Genomic DNA, 21,441 nt, shown 5'->3' with positions numbered 1-21,441 from the left:
GTCCCTCCACTCGCAACGCTGCCCTCCCATAACTCTGGTTCATTACTGTCCGAGCTGGAGTCCAAAGGATCCCCCCTCCCTGATCCCAGCTGGCTGGAAACCAGTGTCAAGCGGGACTGCCAAAGCCCGGCTTTTCATCCAGGGGCAGCAGGTTAATCTGGGCAGCTGCTCTCCCACCCAGGGAGGCTCATCCCCATCGTCCCGCTCCAGCCGGCTGGAAAACATGGGGCCAGCGCAGATTAAACACCAACAGCCCCAGGGGGCCAGGACCGTCCTCAGTGTCTGGGGGGGCTTTTTTTTAGGAAATCAGTAAACTCCTGATTGCCTGCTGCCAGCAAAGCCCTGGACCCTCCTGACTCTCTCTTTGTGTAACTAAGTTTAAAAAGCTGCCGCTCAGCCCCAGAGTGGGAGGTGGCCGGGGGCTGCGAGCCCAAAGGTGGAGTCTGAAATGCCGAAGCCAGAGCATGGCTGGATGTGGCACCAGGGTTGGAAAATCCCCAGCCCAGCCCTCATCCCTGCATCTCCCTCCCCCTGGGGGTGACAGCTCACCCACCCCCAAAAGTGGGTGAGATGGATGGGTGCCGGGGCCAGCTCCTGAGCCGGGATGAGCAGCATTAACCCACAGAGGCGGCCCCCCCCCGCCCCGGAGCTCCCTGCTCGGGAAAGGATGTGCAGGGTGCTGCTGTGTGCTGGATTTTGTTCACCTGTGGCTCAGTGTGCGCTTGGGCTGGGGGGGCCCAAAATGGTTTGTGGTGCCCCTGTCCTCCAGGACACCGTGGGTACATGGTGATTCCTCCACCGGGGGAAAGCAGGGGCTTGCCTCTGCTGGCCAAGCCTGGGCTGGAGAAGCCCCCTCCAGTCCACTCGCCCCCCTCCCCAAGGATACACTTGTGCTAAAAAATGCCAAACCAACCCAAAAAAGCATGGGGGTGTCCCTGGGATCCCCAGCCACCCCTGCCCACTCACCGCAAGGTCTCTGCTGAGCAATTTGTTCCCTCGCTCTGTGCTCGCCCACCCCACCCCACCCCACCCCGGTGCTTGCAGAAATAAAAAGATATTCCCCCCACCCCACCCCGACACCCAAAACACCCCAGGGAGGGGAGAATCACCCCCTCCCAGGGCAATACAAGGACCCATTTGAGTTTTTGGCCCAATCTCCCCCGCCGCCAGGTCCATCCTTAGCAGCCCCCGGCTCTTTTCCGCCTCCCTGGTGGTCCCCGTTCCCCCCCGGGCGTGCAGGCGGCATCGGGGTGGGGGGGCATGGCCGGGATGGCAGGGGGCTGCGGCCGGGTGCCAGGGTGGGGTCAGAAGCCGGCACTCTCCGAGCTGCTGCGGCTGTTGTAGCTGGGGCTGCGGCTGGGGCTGCGGGAGCGGCTGTGGGGGCTGCGAGTCCGGCTGCGGCTGCGGCTGGTGCTGTAGCTGTCGTAGCTGCGGCTGCGGCTGCGGCTGTAGGAGTAGGTGCTCAGAGAGCTGGAGGATGAGGGGCTGGGGCGGTAGTAGGGGATGGGACGCTTGCGAGCACTGCAAATGGAAAAGGGAAACTGAGTCAGGACCCTGGTGGCAGCTCAGGGAGGGGGACCAGCACCAGCTCCCCGGCACGACTGAGCATCCCTGCAGGGCCGCCAGGCTTAGACCAACTGCATGGTGTCAGGATGTGGCCACCCAGCATCACCCCTCACCCTCCATCCCCTTCATCCTCCCCAGCCCCACCCCGGGGTGTTAGTCCTGGATTAGGCAGCACCGAGGGCAGAAAGTGAGCAGGTTAATGTGGCTTTTGTGTTTCCCAGACACCAAAGACTGAAAGCTGCTGAAAAAGAGATGTTCGGGATTAGTGGGAGGCGAGCACAGCCCGCCAGTGCCTGAGGATAAGGAGGGATGTGGGGAGCACGGGGGCAGCGGGTATGGGGGGGCATGGGGGGGGCAGCAACATCTGGAGCCGGTGTCAGAGCCGGCCCCTTTAACTCTTGCCCTGGCCCAGGGTTAGTGGGACCAAAGAGAGATATAGGCATGGCCCAGAGGCGGCTGGGTGCCGAAGGCATCCTAGGGTGTGAGGAGAGACAGAGGGGTCCAGGCGGAAGAGGAGGAGGAGGAAGGGGGGAGGTTACCCTGGGAGCCAGGCTGGCGGCGATGCTCTCCAAGAGGGACCTTCGGATGAAATGGAAAAGGAGAAGTTGGCATCACTGAGGCAGGACCACACGGTGACGGACCCCAGGGTGGTGGGGGGTGACGGGGACTGGGGACAGGGCAGGAGGGCAAGGAAAGGCCCTGCGGCTTCTCACTTGGCTACAGGGCAGGTGAGTGGGGCTGGGGGTGTTCCCTCCCCACAGCATCCTCCGAGTCTCACAGAAACAGCTCTTCTCCGAGCACGGCTGGGTCTGCCGTCCCCATCCATCCCAGGGCTGGGTGACAGGGATGGGGCACAGTCCCCACAGGGACCGTGGATTGTGTCCTCCAGCTGGGCCCTGCCACCTTCCTGGGGACATCCTGGCAAAATCCAGCTCAGGGATGGAGCAGGAGGGATGCAAAACCAGCCGGTGGTACCCAGGCTAGGAAACCTTCCTCTGGGCTGGGAGCAGCTTTCCCAGCCCATGTTCTTTATAGGACATCTATCAGGGAGGGCTGCAGGGAGCTCTAACCCACCATATGAGCAGTATTTCTCCTGTCCTCCCTCCTCACAACTTCAGTCCAGCCCAGACAAAACAAAACCCCCTCCCACAGTGAGCCAGAGCTGATTTCTGAAAATCCAGCCTCCTCCACTCCACGGTCCCAATCTCCCAGCTGATAACAGAAGAGACAAATAGGTCAGGAACGAGGTAATCTCAGCTCACCACTGGTACTGCGCCAGTGCTGCATGCTAACGAGGTACTATATATGCACACAGTGTTTCGTCTGGCACTAAATATTGCCTGTCTTACAGCCCAGGATCCTGAGTCAATAGGATGTCAAGGAGGAGAAACCGGCTTTTGGAGGGCAGGGGAGAGACACGCTCACGGCCGTATGTCTTGCTGGAATATACACAGGGAGATTAAAATGAATTCTTATTTTCATGCCTCAAAATAGGAAGAGATGAGAAGGTTGTAATATTGGAGGCAGTCTGGTTATCCATCTGTCTGGGCCAGCTGATTCACCCAGCTGGTCATCCTCACAGTTATCTATCCTCTGAGTTGCTCATCCGTCTGTCCATCCATCCATCCATCCATCCATCCATCCATCCATCCATCCATCCATCCATGTGGCCACGCAACCCACGCATCCCTTGGGGCTGGCTGGTGGCATTGCTCAGCCCCGGGCTGTGCCAGCGGCCACAGGAGAGGCTTTGCCCCATGCCGGGACCCACCTCGTGATCCTCCTGGGCTCCATGAAGCTGGGGGAGTCACGTCTCCTCTTCCTGATGGGGGAGTAGCTCCTGGAGCGGCGCCGGGCGCGGGCGGGATCGGGGTCACCGTGGCGTGTTCGAGGCTCGTTGTCCTTCTCTCTACACCACGAGCAGGAAGAGTGTCAGGGGTGCAGGCTGGGGGCCCGGGTGGGACGCAGGGACAGCCCACGCACAGCAGCTCCCCACAGGGGTGACACCCTCACCCGGAGATGGCACTTCCAGTGTCACTGGGGACAGCAACCCCCTCCTCACGCCCCGGGGGAGCTGGGACCACTCTGAGCCCCCGATGCTCTCTGAGCCCATCGCTGGTGCCTGCACCCCCCCACAATGAAGCCTCCCCAGGGTCTGACCTGCTGGCGGGTTTTTTCGGTGAGGGTGAGCGGGAGCGGCTGCGTCCCACTCTCTTTTCCCGGGAGCGGGAGCGGGACTTGGAGAGGGAGCCGCTGGAGCTCCAGGAGCTGCTGCGCTGGCCGGGGCTGGGTGACGGGCTCTTCCTCCGCTCTGAGGCGTGCCGGGAGTGCTTGGCCGACGACTCCGAGCTGCTGTTGGGCCGGCCCCGGTGGTGCCTCTCCTTCACCCTGCAAAGGCAGACCCCAGCACCTCCTCACATCTTGCCTGCCACAGCTGGCGGGGTGTCCCCACGGAAGCTGGGGACCCCAGGTTCCCATGGGGGAGCAGTGGGTGCACCTACATGACCCCAGTTTTTGGCTGGGCTGCGTCCCTCATTATAAAGCATGGGATGCTTGCCCGCTTGGGTTCCTGCACCCCGCAGGACACTGTAATCCCACGCAGCCGTTCAGGCACTGCCCTTTGTGCTGGGACAAGCCTTCACAGGGATCACCCTTCCCGCAGTGCCCCAGCATTGACCCACTGCAGCTCTTCCCCAACCCCAACCCCATCCTTGGTCCCTTCCCTATCCCCATCCCTATCCTTTGAGCATCCCAACCCCACCCTGCTCCCCAGCTTTGCCCCCAGAGCTTTGCATGGATGGAACTGGGGTGCCCGCATGGGGCTGCACCCCAAATATCAGAGGCCAGGCTTGGTCACCTCCCATGTCCCAGCAAGGACAGCATGACCCCATGCTGGGGACCCCCTTACTTCTTGGCATGGGCGCCATGGTTCCTGTCGGGGCCGAGCGGCGGGTGGTAGGGGTGGGAGCCCGCCGAGCCCTCCGAATCGCTGCTGTAGCCGGCGGGGCTGAGCAGCGGCGGCGGGGGCTCCCGAGGGGCCTGGGGCCATCCCTTGCTCTGGCCGCGGTGGCGGGGCGGCGGCGAGGCGCTGCGGGAGCGATGCCGGTGGCCGTGCTTGGCCCGCTCCGGCGTGGGCGACCGAGGGCTGCGGGCACCGTGTCGGCCCCCCCGGGCACGGGGGGACGGCGGCTCCGTCCTGCCGTGAGCCCGCGGAGAGGGTGACGCCGAGGCCGGCCTCTGGCAAGGGGGGAGAGAGAGAGAAGGGGGGAAAGGTGGAGTGGGGGGGAAGAAGAGAAGAAAGGAGAAAGGGGATTTTAATGGGGGGGCGCCGGGCCGGGGGCGCGGTTCACAACGTCAACGCACATCGCATAAGGCAGGCTACACAGACGCTACCCTGCACCTTCCTCTCGCCCTCAACAACGTGGGTCATGCAAACCTCCGCATGCAAAACGCCAAAAAAAAAATTAAATTAAAATTTTTAAAAAACCCAAAGGAAGGGGTGGGATGGGAGCAGAAGGAAAGAAAAAAAAAACAACCAAACAAGAAACCCCCGAGTCGTCAGGGAGGGAGAGCTCGAAGGAAAAGAAACAACCTCCCCCCAAAACACCTGGGAGTGGGGATAAAGCAAACCCCGGTGCCCCCCACCCCGCCTAAGAAAGGGGGAAGGAAAAGGGGGGGGGGGGTAAAACCCAAACGAAGGGAGGAAAATGGGGGGGGGAAAAGAAAAGATGAGAGGGGGGAAGGTGGGGAGGTGGGGAGGGTAAATCAGACTGAGCCGAGGAGAAGGAGTCAAACCAAAGAGGGCTGGAGGTGATGGGGGTGGGGGTGGGGTTCTGCTCACACAGAGGCATGCACATATAGAGAGAGATATATGTTCAGATATGTGTAGTTTTTATAGATAGTACAGCTTTCGGCTTAAAACAAATCAAGAAACGAGGAGGACGGCACAGAGCGACAATGGAGGGCAAGGCAGGGAGGTGGGGGGGGGCAGGGGCGAGAAGGCAAAAAGAAATCAAAAAAAGAAAGAAGAAAAACCATCCAAATAAAATAAAATAAAATTAAAAATACAAAGCAAAACTTCACAAATGTCCTCGTTACTGAGATAAACGAATGTCTCTGAGCTCTTCCTGGGACACGCATTGAGCTGTTAGCTGTGACTCTGCAGGGAACTGCTAAGTCCTCATCAGCACTCAACACAGACTTTGCTTTCTGCTTCCTTTTTTTTTTCCATTATATGCTTTTTTTTTTTTTTAAGTCCCTCTTGGTTAACATCCACTTACCAAAAAAGTGGCATTTCCTCCTTTAGTAGGTAAGGTATGAAGAGAAGGGAAAAGCGGGGCAATATAAGTGCATCATTAGATTCACAAAAATGCAAGAGAGAAAGAAAGAGCGAGAGAAGGAGGAGAGACAGAGACAGAGCCAGAGAGAAGAGAAATAAAACAAACCAACTCACTTCTCCTACGGGGGTGGGGGGCGACCCTGGGCCACCGCTGCAGCCAAGGCCCCATGCCGGGCTCTCACCGAGAGCCGGGGGGCTTTTGCCTGGCCCCGGGGTCCAGCATGCAGCGGCTTCCAAATATCTGCACTCTGAGCCACAGCCGCTCCCTGGGTTTTTCCCCCATCTTTACAAATACTACTGGACCAAAAAGATGGGTGGAAATGGCTCCTGCACCGCTGGCCACGACCAAGCCACCAAACCCCAGCTCGGGGGGCTTTGGGGGTCTCCTTCCCCCAGCTGCAGCCTTGCGTGGGTCCCTGAGCATCCCTGGAGGGGTAAATCCTGAGCAGGGCGGTGCTGAGCCCAGCCAAGGGGATCTAACAGGGTTCGGGGGGATTGGGGCACTGCCGGGATTGTGTCACCATGCCCAGGGCTAACCTGGGGGCTGGTGACCCCAATTCCCTGCCAGCCCATCACCCCAGATGCACCTCAGTTAATCCCGGAGGATGAGGTTCTCTCTGCCCACGTGCCATCTCCTAAATGCCACTTTTATCTCCCAAAAGAGAAGCCACCACAAAGGTGCTGCAAAAAGGACGCAAGGCCACCGCGTCCACGAGCATCCCGAGGCAGGGGGACCGCACACGCCGCTCCGCACCCAACCAGGGGCATGCTCCCCGTCACCTCCTTGTCCCCACGGATCAGCCAACCCCTCCAGCCGCGCACCAGCCTGCTGGAGCCAAAATAGGGGTATTTGGGGGTCTTTTTTTAACAGCCTGCTGCTGTTGCAATGGCTCCAGCGAGGGGGAGGCTGGCAGCGATGGCCAGTCCTGCCCATGGCACAAGCTGCCCCGCAGGCGCTGGGGGACACAGACCCCTCCAAGGGGACACAGCAGCCCTGGAAGTGGGGTTCAGCTGAGCCCATGCCCAGCCCCACATCCAGGAAGGGAAAAATAAAAGCAGAGATGAAGAGGAAGAAGAAGAAGAAGAAGAAGAAGAAGAGAGAGGGGTTTCCCCTTTCCCAGGGCAGCATTTCGGTGCCAGCTGGCCATGGCACGGGCTCAGGGTGCGGGGTTCCCACCCAAACCCTGGGGCAGGGGCGGAGGGGTCTCCTGCCCAGATGTGCAGGAAGGAAACAAAAGGAAAAGCATCCCAAATAAATCCAAATCAGCAAAGGCCCAGCCCAGAAGGGAAAACACACACTGGGGGCTTGCGGGGATGGGGCGGCCGGGGTTGGGACACTGTCCCCTGCCCCTCGGGGACCGTGACAGCCCGGACCTGCCTCTCTCCAGGGAGGCAGATTTCAAGCTTTCCCCATTGCAAGCCCCCAGTATTTTCCCGGGTTGGGCTTTTTTTCTCACCACCATGGCCGGAGGAGGGGCTAAACCCACACATCTCCCCAGATTTCTCATTTCTTGCCCCATCCATCCACCCTGAAACCCCCTGTGCCCAGGATCTGCTGCTGCTCCCACCCCTGGGCTCTGGCCACTGCCCCTATTTCTCACTAATTAATTATGTTCGCCTTCGTTACCCGGCCCTAAGGGGTGACTCAAATGGAGCAGCCGTGCTCGGCCCCTGGATGGAAACGAACACAAAGTTGGAGGGCTGAAAGACACAGAAATGCATTCTACCGACGGCACGAGGAGACGGGGAAGAGAAAAGGGGGGAAGAAAGAAAAAATATTACGTGGACAGGGCAAAAAAAAATAAATATAGAATGTAAGAGAAGAGCATGGCTTTGCAGCTAACTGGGGAAAACCATACAAATAAAAAAAATGATATATAGCCACCAAAAAGAGACAAAATGAAAGAGAGACAGAGAAGGAGAGCGAGAAAGAAAGAGAAAGAAAGTCAGAAAGAAAGAGAAAATAACATTAAATCAAGCTACGGTGCTTTTCAACAGGCTCATCTGCAGAAGTGAACGTGCAGAGGTGGACGAAATACCTACCTTCGCAATTGGCAGTGACAGGAATGCGATAATAAAAAAAGAAAACAATAATCTCCACATTTGGAGGGCAGAATGGGAAAAAGACAAGGACTCTTTAGTACGGCGATCCAGACCCCTCGGCTAATCCCGTTTGCTTTGCTTAGATTTTTCTTAATTATTTTAAAATTGGTCTCGTTAGCTTTTTTTTTTCTTTTTTAATTTTTCTTTTTTTAAATGGATAGGCTGTGGCCAGCCGCCGAGCGGGGCGGCCACGGGCAGGCTTTGCTGGCTGGTGTCTGTAACCCGGCTGCATTTCGGTCTTAAAAAGTCGCTATATAACATGGCAAAGTCCCGGATAACATGCAGGGAAGGCGATGGATGGAGGTGGGACACGGCGAGGGTTGTTGGGTTGTTTTGGCCCAAAGAGAATTGGAGAGAAAGAGGGGCCGGAGGGTGCGTGTGGGCGAGGAGGAGGCGAGACCTGGGAGGAAGGCTGGGGAAGGCAGCAGGGATGGATGGAGACAGGACCGGGTATTTAAAAGGGAAGGCAACGCCACGCAGCACCCTGGGGCACCCCTTCCTCCCTGCAGCTCTAGGGGTGCTGGGTGGGGGCACAGCTCACCCAGGGGATGGGCTAAGACCAGAGATTTTGGGGGGTCTGCAGGAGGCGGGGGGGGCGGGTACCAAGGATGCTCAGCAGCCACCCTGCCGGGATGCAGGAGGCGGGCACCCGGGTGCGGGATGGACACAAGGTGCTCGGTTCAGGGGGGTGGATCACCCAGCACCTGATGGCCTCATCCTGCACCGTGGAGGAGAACCACCCCCACAGCAGCAGGATCCGTCCGCCAGCCGAGGCAACGGGGCAGTAGCCAATTCAAGGAGGCAAAGGGCAATGTGCTCCACGATACGAAGTGAGCCTGCTACCTTTGCGGTGTAGAGCTGCTCGGGTATCTTCCCTTTTAAATTCCTTCTTCAAAATATAGAAAATGGAAATACAATGTTCAGCGGTTGTAAATATTTAGAAAACACATCTGCTTTTTTTTTTTTTCCTTCTCCACATTAACACACACAAAAGCAAAAAATTCTAGAACAACACGACGACGACGGGGTGGGGAAAAAAAGAGAAATATATATTGTTTGCATTTCTGTACATCACAAGGGAAAAGAAAAGAAATAATGAGAAAGGAAACCAAAACAAGGAGGGGGAAAAAAAGCACGTTTCATTGCCCTTCCCTCCCCCTCATCCCTGCTTCTGCTGAGCAAGAAATGGAAGTGTATATTACCGTTTGGGTTTTTTTCAAATGGGAGGCTAAAGAAAAACACAGATGGGATTAAAAAGAAAAAAAAATAAAAAATAGAAACCAGAGAGAGAAAGAAGAGAGAGAGAGAAAGAGAGAGAAAGTTGTCGGAGAAAAGTCCCACTGGTGCCGGGGAGCTGTGGGAGCTCGGCGGCCTGGGCGATGCTGGGTGCTGGGGGTGGTGGCAGGGGCAGAGCGGGGCAAGGCGGGTGCCTGGGTGGGTGCTCAGCACCCGAACCCCCCACGCCCCAGCTGAAACCACAGGAAAGAAGAAAGCAGAGAGTTGCCCCGAGAGGTGGGCAGGGTGCTGGGTGCTGCTGGGGGGTGCTGGGTTGGGGATGGGTAGCCAGGGAGGGCAAAGGGAACGTGAATATCAGGTGGGGGGCTCCTGGCCCCATTTCCTGGGGTCCCCCGGCCCTGCAAGTGCTGGGGTGGCAGCATTGGGTGCTGCCAGCCCGGGATCATCCCTGCAGCACCTTGCCCATGGGAATAAAGTCCCCTGGGGTGAGTGGGGACCTGTGTGCCTCTTAGCGGGGGGTCCCCCAGTGCGCTGCCTTTGCTCAGCCCTGTGTCCAACCCCTGCTAGCTGCAGCCGGCTCCTTGCCACCCTGGCACTGGTTAAACTGGGGCTGGCCCCCTGGTTCCACTGAATTAGAGCTTTGTCCCACTCAGTGTGGGAGCAGCCCCCCCAGGCTTCATCAGGACCCCGGGGATGCTGAGGCAGAGCTGGAGACACCTAGCTCTGATGTCACCCACTGTGGGGACCCTGAGTGCCTAAAGCCTGAGCACCCAGCACCAAACCCACTCCAAACCCTAGCCTAGACTAACCCCAGTCCCCAGACTGGGCACAAACTGGGTGCAGGGGTCCTGAGCGTTGGTGTCGGCACCTTGGCACTGGGGAGGGTTGGGGCTGGCATGGAAGCAAGAATTTTCCAGCTTTACCCATTTCTTGGCTGTTTGGGCTCAATCCTCTCCCAGGGAGGTGCTGAGCCCAGCAGTGATGCTGGCTTGCAGATTAATGTGTGGCTTTGCGGGGTGGGGGGGGGTGGCCCGTCGGCTGCCCCAATACCTGCCCCAAAGCGATGGGCTGGCTCCCCCAGGGAGAGTGCACACAGCCAGCAGAAGGCTGATGGGTGCTGGGGGATGCAGCCTGCACCCCACATCTCCCCGTGTGCCCCAGCTGGGCAAAGGGGCAGCCGAGTGAGTGGGGAAGGAGGGGAGAGGAGAGCCAGGGTGGGGGGTCCTGCAGAGGGAGGAGGGGAGGGAAGTGAACAGTGATCCAAGAAAAGCCTACGTACATCCGAGGGCTCCGGGAGCGGGGCGCCGTGGCTGTGGCGGCCATTCTGGGTGCTGCCCTTGTGCCCGTTCTGGTGCGGCGAGGCCGAGCGGCAGGGCGAGGGGGAGGACGGGCTGCGGCTGGAGCGGGCGCTGCTGCCCTTGGGGGCGTCCTGCCGGCGCTTGGGGCTTAGCCTGCGGGGCACCGCACCGTGAGCTGCTGGCATCCCCCTGTCCCAAGCCTGGCATGGCATTGCCCTTCGCCCAGCCTCAGCAGGGCTGCCGGCTGCAAGCCCGGGCTGAGATGGTGGGGCATGGTTTGCCAGCGCAGGGAACAGGGTGAAAATTGGTGTTTTGTGCTTTCTCTAGTTCAAAACTGAAAACCTGGCTGGGCACTGTGTTCCCAGTGCCCAGGAGCCACCACACCCAAGATGCTACAGCACCATCCTGCTCCCCTTCATCCCCCCCAAGGGTCCACATCCCAGGGACATCTCTGCCACCTGCCTCCCTCCCCTCCATTCCCAAGTGTTCCCCAACGTGTGGACAGCTCTGCCACCTACCTCCATGCCCTCCATCCCACAAGGGTCCCCATCCCAGGGACATCCCTGCCACCTGCCTCCCCACCTTCCACCCCCAAAGATCCCCATCATGGGGGACAGCTCTGCCACCCATCTCCCTGTCCTCCAGCCCATAAGGGTCCCCATCCCAGGGACATCTCTGCCACCTTCCTTCCTGCCCCCTGAAACGGAGGCTGGGGGGCTTCTGGCAGTGAGGGTAGGGGTCCCAGGCTGCTCCTACCTGCCAGGGGATTTTGAGCCACTGTCGTCGGAGGAGAGCGAGGCGCTGTGGGAGCTGCAGGAGCTGCGCCGGTGCGAGCGCCAGGCCGGGGACTCGCTGCGGGACCTGCAGAAAGGGTGACCAGGGGGCCGAGGGGCAGGCTGAGTGGCTGTGGGGATGCACACAGGGGGGCACACCACCCCACTTCCCCCACCATCCCAGCCCCTCACCTCTTGCGCTCTTTGTTTTTCTCCTTCCGTTTGTTCTTGGGGCTCCGAGACCTGCGGGAAGAGCCACAAGCTGAAGAGACTGGAGTGGGGGCAGTGCCTGGGGGGCGCTTCCCCGGCCCCTCCAGAGCCACCAAGGCTGCAGGAGGAGCAATGGGGAGGACCTGCCTGGAGCTGGGCTCCACCAAGCTTCAAACCACAGTGTGGGTCCTGGTTGGCTTTTGGGGGGACCGTGGGGGCCATGTGCTGGTCAGCAAGGCCAGGCGGGGTGGGTGGCAGTGGGAATGGGGGGGGGCCTGGGTCTGCTCAGCATCCACAGGGCTGGGGCCTGTTGTCACCCCTCCACTCGCCTCACCCTGCAATAGCCTCCTCTGAGCCCCTCTGCCTGCCTGGGCACCCTTTGCCTGTTTTTTGTTTCTTTCACCCTAAAATAGTGTTGCCAGCCAAGGGCATCCACAAAGCAGGGCACAGACAGGGCTTGCTTTGGCCATGGCTGCCTGGCATCACCCCTTCTCCCTCAGGGAACATTTGGGACTGTGTGGGACCCCGCAAGCGTCCAGAGTCGCCCTGTGCCACCTCCAAGAGTGGGAGATGCCCAGCGGTGCCCATCCATGGGACAAGGGGGACACTCACCAGGCGAGGGACGGATGGACAGACGGACGGACAGTGGGTGATGGCAGCCCATGCTCACACCCACCATGCCCGACAGGTCCAGCCCCTGCTCGGTGGCATGGGGTCCATCCCCATGGGCAGAGGGGACGGGGCAGCGGGAGGACAGGGGACAGGGGAAGCTGGCAGCCAGCGCTGGTGGCAGTGGGTGGCTCCCAGCAGCCGTCACTCTCACCTGTGTCTTCTCTTCTTCCGCGACCCTGACTCAGACCTGAGGGATGAAGAGGAGGCAGAGATGAAGGAGGCACGCTGAGCCAGCTGGCAGTGATGGCTGGGCAGCCCCAGGGGATGGGGACAAGGGCACAGGGGGCAGCCCCAAGATGGGCTGCTGGATGGTGCAGGCAACAGTGGCTGTCAGGAGGCAATGGCCCCATGAAGAGTCATCAGCATCCGTCCCTGTCCATGCCTCCATCCCGCCCCAGCCCAAGGGCCTGGGCAGCCCTCAACCAGCCTCACTGTCCCCAAACAGCCCCGCTGTCCCCAGCCCGATGTGGTGTCCATCCTACCTGTCACGTCTGTGTTTCTTTCCAGTCTTCTTTTTCTTCTCCTTACGGATGGGTGAAGAGCTATCACAGCTGGGGGGGGAAAGTGGGTGCCCTTGAGGGGGGAGCAAGGGATCTCCCAGCCCCATCCCTGTGGTCCAGGGGAGTCCCACCCTGCCGCCCCCCCAGCACCCTGCTTTCCCTGGACCACCCACGGCATCCACCAACATCGCACAGCAATTATTTCCTGGGTCACTTGGGTGCGGGATAGAAAGGGGCTATTAGCAGGAGGGCTCTGGCTGCCTTCGGTGCCAGAGTGCCCGAATCCGGCTGTGTCCCATTGCCACCTCGTGGGCTACACAGCCTCCAGCAGCAGACAGGGTAGCCAATTCCCACTGGGATTTCAGAGGGGGACAGTGGGTGGCAGAGGCCAGCCTGTGCCCAGTGGCCCTACATGCCTGGCGGGGCCCCGCAGCCCACCCAGCCCAGTGGGCACTCACCTGCGCTCCGAGCCAGGTTTCCTCTTTTTGCTGCCGTGGGAAAGGCAGAAAAGAAAGGGACATTAGGGACAGCATCCTGCCCAGCCAGCCAGCATTAACTGGGGAGGGGACCAGCGGGTGGACAGAGCCAGACCCTTCATGGAGCCAAATCCTGTTTGGTGCTGTGCCCTGCGGCAGCCAGCTCCTTCCCAGCACAGACCGGGCAAGGTCCCACCAGCGTGTGCGGCTGGGTGGGCTGACGGTGTGTCCCACGGTGCTGTGCGTGTGTGCACACACATGTGCATGTTGCACAGCTGGTGCGTGCAGATGCATTGCACCTCTTGAGGGCATGTTTGGGGGTGCACTGCCCCCAGAGTGGGGGGACTTGCCCCACCAGAGCCTTGGGAAGGGGTGAGACTCCTGGGAGAGGGGACAGTGCAGGGACAGCCAGGGACTCACCGGCTCCGGCGGTGACCCGATTTCTTTTTCTTTTTCTTCTTGGGCGGAGGAGAGGGGGAGCTGCTTGAGCGTCTTTTCAGCCTGCAAGGAGAAGGCAGACAGGGTCATGGGGAGAAGGGATGGTTGTCCAGGGTTCTCCTGGCCTCTGTGTCCCCCAGTGGAGACCTGGCAGGCAGGGAGACATCCCCTCCCTGTGCACACCCAACCCCCAAAATCCCTGCTGCAGTTCCGGCCGGACCTGTACTCGCGGTGGCCGCTGTCCTCGCGGTAGCACTCGGCCGAGCAGTCACACTGCAGCAGGCAGCCCTCGCCGTAGTCAGGGTACTCCACCACGTACTCCTCAGCATCTGCCCCATGATGGTTCTCTATCACGCTGTCAAAAGAGGCAGCACAGGATTAATTTGGGGCTTCCTGTTCCCCATTTCCCACTGGAGCTTCCTGGGGGAAGCCTGGGGTAGCCCCTGTGCGGCTGCAGGAGCTGGGGGACATCCCCTCCACCAAAGTATCCCCTGGGGACCTTGGTCACATCACCTGAGGTCCAAAAACCCCCGTGGTGTCACTGTATGGTGGGGGTCTTCTCAGGGTCTTCCTGGGGCTCCTGTCCCTGCAGTAAATCCCCGCCAGGCTGGCACTACCCAAGGGCCAGGGCTAAGCGAGGGGCTGGGGTCAGCCCAGGTAGGCGGCAGGGTGGGATTAGGGCACAAGGAGCTGGCAGGAGGCTCAGAGGATTATCCACCCACCAGCAGGAGCTGCCCAGGATGATCCGGGCTTTGAGGCTGGTGCTGCACTGTGCCGCTGGCTCGGCACCCGAGCTGCAGGCAGGTGATGGGTGATGTGCGCCCTGGACCAGCTAAGACAGAATGGGGGGACATCAGGCCTGAAGCCACTGGGGTCTCCTCTCCCTCCTGAGCGACTTTGTCAGCATTAATTTTTCCTGCTGCCATGGAAACCTGGCGGGAGGTTGCCATTGACTACCGGGGCTGCCAGCAGGGCTTGGCAGGGCCTGGCAGCTGGACCAGGAAGGCAGGAGGGACCCAGTAGCGGAGACTCTGCCCAGCCTCCCCCTGCCTCCCCCACCTCTCCAGTCCTCCTCGGCCATCAATCTCAGGAGCAGCATCAAACCCCCAGGGCCCTCTCATTTGTTCTTGGGGGATGTTGGACATCTCACCCCAGGAGGGACACGGCCATCCAGGTGATCTGGAGGGAACTGTAGCAGATGGGGCCATGCCTGGAGGGTGCCCAGCATCACACCAGCCCAGGTGCTTGCTTCCCAAGGGATATTTGCCTTTGGAAACCTGATGTGGGCTACTCCACCCTTCCTAGCCCAGAGGCATGAGGCCGGGGCTGCTCGTGAAGTGCAGCCCCCACAGCACTGGTCCCTTGACAGCCCTGTCAGCACCTCCGGCCAAGTGAAGGGATGCTCCCAGCCCCAGATAGCAGATCTGAGAGACGCATGTGCTGGCATTCTGAGCCACAGGCAGGCCCTGGGCTGTTTAACCCAATTAAAAATGGTTTGGACCAAAACTAGATGCAAGGCATCCTCCTCCTGACCATGGATGACCACTCAAGCGGATCATGGGCTCCTTTCTGCGCCGCAGCCATCGCTTTCTGGGTCCTCTCCAAGTGACTCCTGCCTTGGCCATGCCCCAAGGGCAGGAACGGCCTTTCAACCACCCACCCAACCATGGGAAGGGGGAGAAAGAGAAGAGAGGAGCGAGCAGGGATAATTCCCTGTTGGACTCTCTGCTCCACAAGAAGGCAGTGCTCCATGCCAGAGCCTGCTGCCAGCTTCTCACCCATTAGCTGTGCTCAGCGGCTCAAGACGGGCTTGTGCTGCTCCAATTATCCCTCCCTGTCCGGCACATGCTCACATTTGTTTTCAAACCCACCAGCCTGTCCATCAACCAGTTACTCCCTGGAGACCAGGCTGTATTGCTGGGTTTTGCATGCACAGAGACGGGAGCTGGAAGAGCACAGAGAGCGAGCCGGGGACTCAGGTGGTCACAGCTCTGCTTGGTGCCTCAGTTTCCCCTGGGGAGCTTTGCAGATGATGCTAAGCTTTTGCATCTGCTTTGAAATAAGAGCAGCTGGTTCAGATTCATAGTTCTGGCAGCAAAAGACAGAGCTGTAAAAGTCCAGAGAGGTGCTGGAGCAGGACCAACCCATGAGATGTTTCGCTTAGTATTCTCGCAGCCACTGCAAGGGCTGAGGCTCTTTATTTAAAGTTTATTTAACTCCCTTGTCCAGCCTCTTCAACCAGTGCAGACCTTTTGCACCCAGGACATCCTTTGGCAGGGACTTTGGCAGCTCAGGTTCCTGCTGCACAAGGAACCATGTCCTTTGGACCCAACTCCTACCAGCCTCCTCCAAGCACCTCAGGCTTTGCTATCCTCCAAGCAATGCTTTGCTTTGAGACTGGTCCTTCCAGCTCAGCACTATTATTTATAGTCCCTGGGCTAATCTTTAATGATTACCCTTCATATGGCAAAAACAAGCCCACAAAGGTGACAGCTAGGGCTGCTTGGGTAACCTTAACATACCTTTGTCTTCCCTATGTGCTTGTTACAGCACCATTCCTAACAAGCCTGCCTAGGAAGATGCCCTGGAGATGACTCGTGCCCCTATGGTCAAAGGCTACCTGTTAACATCTCGCCCTGATGCTCAGGGACCTGGGTATGCTGGGTTTTTTTCCCCCATGCTTTGTTTTTTCCTGCCTGGAGGACCCTGAATGCTCCGTGCTGCCCCAGGGCTGTGCGCCCCATCCCAGGCTGGGCACAGCCAAGCCACGTCCCTCCCTGCCCAGCATCGGCAGAGCGGTAGGAAGAAGGTTCTCCCCGCTGCTGTGGCTTCCCTGCCTCCCGCCTCGTCCTGATTTCCTGACCCTAATGAAGCATTAATATTCAGTGAACCTGCAGCATCTATTCCTGTCCCAAGTGACCTGGTTTCCAGGCTGATGGATGGTGTGCACTGGGCCAGCCATGCTGCCTGGGCCATTAAGCATCGCACAGATAAATCATCATTGAGCCAGGACAGGCCCTTGTGAGGCCAGGGACAGTCCTGCGTGGGGCAGAAGGAGGGAGTGGCATGTCCCCAGCAGGAGCTGGGCTGCCTTGGACAACTAACCTGAGCCCCAAGCCCTCCCAGGGCAGAAGCAGCCCCTGGGAACCAGGTAGCGTGAGGAGTGGTTAGGAGGCAGAGGCATGGGGCAGGAGCCCCTTGGAGAAGCTTCCTCCATGGGGCTCCTTGGGGTTATACCAGCCTGATGGAGATGCAAGCTCTGGGTCTACCCAGGTGAAAAGCAAGCTCGAGCCCTGCTTATGCAGCCTGGGCCCCTTGCAACACAACTTTTCATTACTATTATTAATGATGATTATTGCTAACACAAATATAACCAGGGTTACAGAACAGCAGCCAACCTCCCAAACTATCTCCAGCCAGGCTGAGTTAACCCAGCTTCACACCTGGAGACACAAGGACTATTCTGCACTATGGAGTTATGAGCAAGGACTGGAGATTGGTGCCCCTGCCTGGCTGGAGGCAGAAGCTGCAATTACAGCCCTAGTGAGAGCAGGAGAGGTGACCCAAAGAGGCAGGAGCAGGCAGAGGTGAGGCACAGCAAACATGCGGCTTGGTCACTGCCACGGGCTGGTGGGGTGAGTCAAGCATTGAGACCTTCTGTGCTTCAGTTTCACCATCTGTGACAGCAGCATTGCAATGCTGGCCTCTCTGTACAGTACGCTGAGGTCTCCAAAAGACCAGTGCAGGATAACCTCTAACCTCTCCAGAGGCAGGAACCTGCTTCAGTGAGGCAAACCCTGCCTCCAACCAACCAACCGACCAATGAATCAACCAACCAGCCATCCAACCAGCTGTCAACCAATCATCCAACCAACCACCCAACCAAACAACTAATGATCCACTCATCCATCCATCCATCCCTCTCTCAAACCCTATATAACCTCTCTATGTCCATCCATCTATCCAACCAACCATCCCTATATATACCCCTTCTCTGTATCAGTCCACCCACCCATTCACCCACCAACCCATCCATTGATACTCAGAGGCCATCTGGGATGTGCCTCTCTGGGATGAGGGGCAGACAGAATGCACAGACAGGCTGACTCGGAGCTGCCTCACTTACATTTGGCGCCCATGCTGGTCCTCCCTAGTGAGCACGCCTTCTTTCTCCATCAGCATTTGCCGAAAGGTCCCCACTTTCTGCCGGATCTCCTCTTCGGAGTACCTGAATGGGCAAAGACGCAGTCAGGGCTGCTGTGGCCAGAGACTGAGCTCCCCAGGGACCTGCTGAGGACCTCCATACCTTTGGGAGTGACATGTGGCCCCAGAGGCCGGTCAGAAGGAGAGGTGGCATGGTGACCATCATCAGGGCCTGGAGGAGAGCAGGTCCCTCCACTTGGACCCCTGCCACCACCCTCCATGCCCTCCTCTCTCCTGCCTGCCCCTTCCAGCAGTGCTTGGCAGAAAAATGGTCACCAGGAAGGGGTAAAGGAAGAGGATGACCATGAGGTTGCCATTCCCCCCCACTGCCTCAGGTTTTGGGGCACATTGCTGCCAAACCCCCTTGGCAGGGCAGCATGGCAGCTGGTGAGGCTGGGGTTCGTGCCGGGTGCCTCTGTCCCATTGCGAGCCTCCCTCACTTGTCCCTGCGCTGCGCTGGGGCCCCAGCAGCCAAGCCAGCTCTGCGCTAATGCCGAACGCTGACTCAGGCCACTGCAGGGTTATTAACGAGAGACACTAATCACTTTGTCCCTGGCATCTGAGAACAGCCGCGGCAAACCATAGCATACCAGCTGTCCCCGAAGCATCCCCGGGGAGGAATGGGTGACAGCCCTGTGCGGGCAGTCCTGTGCCGCATCCCGTGGCTGCACAAGGGCAGCTGATCATCCCCTTCGACTAAAAACATCAAAATGGAGGGATGCAGTGGAGGGACCCATGGTGATCTCTGCACCATCCCTGGGGACGCAGCAAAGGGAGAGAGACCCTGTGTCACCGCCACCCTGCTGCTCCAGGAAGGAAGGGGATGGGGTCCATGTGCATCCCTGTCCTCAGCCACATTGTCTACAGGGGCTGCTCGCAGCCCATCCTTGCCATCACGTCCCATCAGCATTGCCACTAATGAGCCCAGAAAACTGGGTGTCACAGCCTTTCTGAGCCCCACGGTACCTGAGGCTGGCACCTTGCAGAGCCTGTGTGGGGGATGGTGATGCCCTGCACAGCACCGTGGGTGCTCCTGGGTGCCCCTGGGTGCAGAGTGGCACGTGGCAGCACCCACATCCCCTGCAGTGCCCATGAAGGGGAGCAGCAAGAAGAGGGGTATTAATATTAACAAGCTCATTTGCACTGAAAGGCTCTCATTAGTTCCCCAGCCAGCCAGGGCTCCTGTGCAGGAGAAGGGCGGCTAACCGAGCGCAGAGGGAGCTCTGGCTGCTTCCCCCCTCACCTTGCACCCTGCCTGGGCACAGGAGGGCCCTGAAAACAGGGCAGCACCTCTAAATGCTGCTCTGCACCATACCCTCACCACCAGTGCAGCCAGCCAGGCAGAGCGTGGCCATCCCGTGAGGACAGAGCCGCTGGACCCAGCCACCCCATGGGCACCAGCCGGCCAGCAGCAGCAGGAAGATGTCCGCCCGAGGAGACAAGCATTTGATGCAGTGTATTACGGATGCAGCCGATGCTCTTGGAGAGGGGATGCAAGGCCAAACAGGAGGTGACAGATGGGCCACCGCAGCTGGGCTGTTAGCAAATCTGCGGGGAGCAAGGCCAACGTGAGGACCCCCCGCTTGCACATTGCGATCCTGTGATGGAGGCAGGAGCACCCCGCCAGCCCCTTCCCTCCTGCACCCCCAGCGTTGCTTATAACGCTGTTGGAGGGATTTTGGTTTTGCATTTAACACATAGAATGGGTTTGGGAAAGAAAGAACAATTGCTGACGCTTCTTTTCCGGAAAAGAAATCCAGGCTGCAGGCAGGGAATAACGGCACAGGCAGCCCTGAGCAAGCAGCAGCCGGGTACAGCGCAGGCGGGAGGAGCCATCCGCATTTAAGGAAGCAAGGGAGCACTTAAATCCCCGCAAAACCTCCTCTGCTGTCACACCCGTTCATCCCAGGGGCCCTGCCCTTGACAATAACTCTCCCCAGCCCAGGCAGGAACCTCAGGGGTGCAAAGCGCTTCTCATGCAACCCCGCCCCAGAGAGCCCTGTGCAGAGGGCAGGAGCAGGCAGAGGACTAACCAGGTTGACCAAGACTGTTACTGTAATTATATTATCATCTTGGTGTATCACCGTCATCATCGTTATTAATAGCCTTAATAATAGCAAAGGCAATTATAGCAATAACAACAATACCGATTGCAATATTGCTATTACCCATCGCAGTAATGATACTACTAGTAGTAAGATCCCTAGTAGGGCACGGGAACCCGACAGGAGGCTTTGGGTTCCCCAAGGCGCCAGGTCAGCCTTATTTATTTCCATAACGACAAATTAGGCACAATCATTATTCCAGTCTGTGTGAGACAATTTAATTCTAGGTCACGCTTGTGCTCTTAATGAAAGCCTTGGCGAAGCCTTCCCTCAATCCATTTTCCTTCTCCCCAGCTGATACCAGTCCCCGTCTACCCATGTGTGCCAAAGAATTTGCTCCATCCATCAGGTTTTAGCGAGCTGTCAGGGTGATCAGGCTGTTTGGCTGGTGCCAGAGCTATGGGGCAGCCGGCAGCAAGGCCACGGGTCCGGCAGGGATGGGGGTCTCCTCACTGGCCCCCCAGCCCTTCCTGCCAACTGGGGCAGGGATGGTCTCTGGCCCCTCAGGCTTTCCCCCAGCCCTTTTCCTCACCAGGGCAGAGCACACTTACCAGTACACAGCCAGGGGCATGGCATGATAGGGGGGATCCTCTCACCCCAAAACTGGGGGGAGAGAAGGAAGGCTGGACAAACTGAAGCACCAAAACAGCCTCACCTGGGACTAAACCCCAGCTCTCCTTCATCAACCAAACCTGAGAGACAGAGAAGGACCATCTGTCATCCCAGGCATGCAGGGCATGGGCCAGGCAGCGCTGATGGCTGCCTCATTCCTGCCTCCACTTTCTCGGCACAACAAGCTGGGACCCCGATTTCCGCATGGAGGGGCTGGAGCAAGCCTCCAACATGTGTGCAGATGCAGTCCTAGATCTGCATTTCTTGGAGGCGTTCAGCTTCACAAACCAACCCGCCAGTCCACCCCAAAGCTGTCTCATACACTCAAAAGTGGATTTACTTCCAACTGAGGACGTTTGTCATGTTAAGGGCAAATTTTTTTTAGGGAGGAAAAAGGGGGACAACGAGGGCCAAGTGGGTCAGAAGGATCCCAAGCCGCGAAGTCCATCTCCAGCCCAGCCCCAAGCCCCTGACACTCACCCCTGCTCCTCCATCATCTCCTGCAGCTCCATGCACTTCAGCTCCACCCGCCGCTTGCGCTCATGGTCCAGGATTTCCCGGTGAGCCTTCTTCACCAGGCTGGGCTCCACCAGCCGCACCTCCTCCTCGCCTTTGTGCCACGTACCTGAGGCACCAGGCTGCGAGAAGCCGTTGGAGGCTTCCTGGGGCGGAGGCACATCGGCCCCATTGTTGTAGAGAGCCATGCCAGCGTAGGTGGCCTCGCCGCCAGAGACACCTGTGAGAGAGAGAAAAAGTTGGGGATCAGTCCCTGCCCCAGCTTCTCTCTCACCCTGCGATGGTGAGGGAACCCCGCCAGGGCCTGAAGGCAAAATTTGTCTCAAAAGAGGTGCAGGCACACAGGTTGGTGAGGGCAGTGACTGAGATAGCTGGGTCTTCTGCCAGCGCCCCT

At 58.8% G+C, this 21,441-nt stretch overlaps 1 protein-coding gene across 1 annotated transcript; it reads right to left on the bottom strand.

Moving 5' to 3' along the window:
- Positions 1-1,236: 1,236 nt before the first annotated feature.
- On the bottom strand, positions 1,237-21,261 carry SRRM3 (serine/arginine repetitive matrix 3). Its single transcript, XM_064467930.1, has 14 exons — positions 21,012-21,261; positions 17,738-17,839; positions 13,832-13,966; positions 13,594-13,674; positions 13,156-13,185; positions 12,680-12,748; positions 12,349-12,384; positions 11,508-11,558; positions 11,299-11,403; positions 10,524-10,695; positions 4,475-4,803; positions 3,727-3,954; positions 3,338-3,475; positions 1,237-1,521 (listed from the first exon to the last, which is right to left on the bottom strand). The coding sequence occupies exons 1-14, from the start codon at positions 21,233-21,235 to the stop codon at positions 1,305-1,307; spliced, it is 1,917 nt and encodes a 638-aa protein (XP_064324000.1). The 5' UTR covers positions 21,236-21,261; the 3' UTR covers positions 1,237-1,304.
- Between the last annotated feature and the right edge of the window lie 180 nt (positions 21,262-21,441).

Source organism: Phalacrocorax carbo, chromosome 17 (genome assembly GCF_963921805.1).
Source record: "Phalacrocorax carbo chromosome 17, bPhaCar2.1, whole genome shotgun sequence".
Taxonomy (NCBI): Eukaryota; Metazoa; Chordata; class Aves; order Suliformes; family Phalacrocoracidae; genus Phalacrocorax; species Phalacrocorax carbo.
The sequence above is the reverse complement of the archived record's forward strand: the minus strand, read 5'-3'. Positions and strand labels throughout refer to the sequence as shown.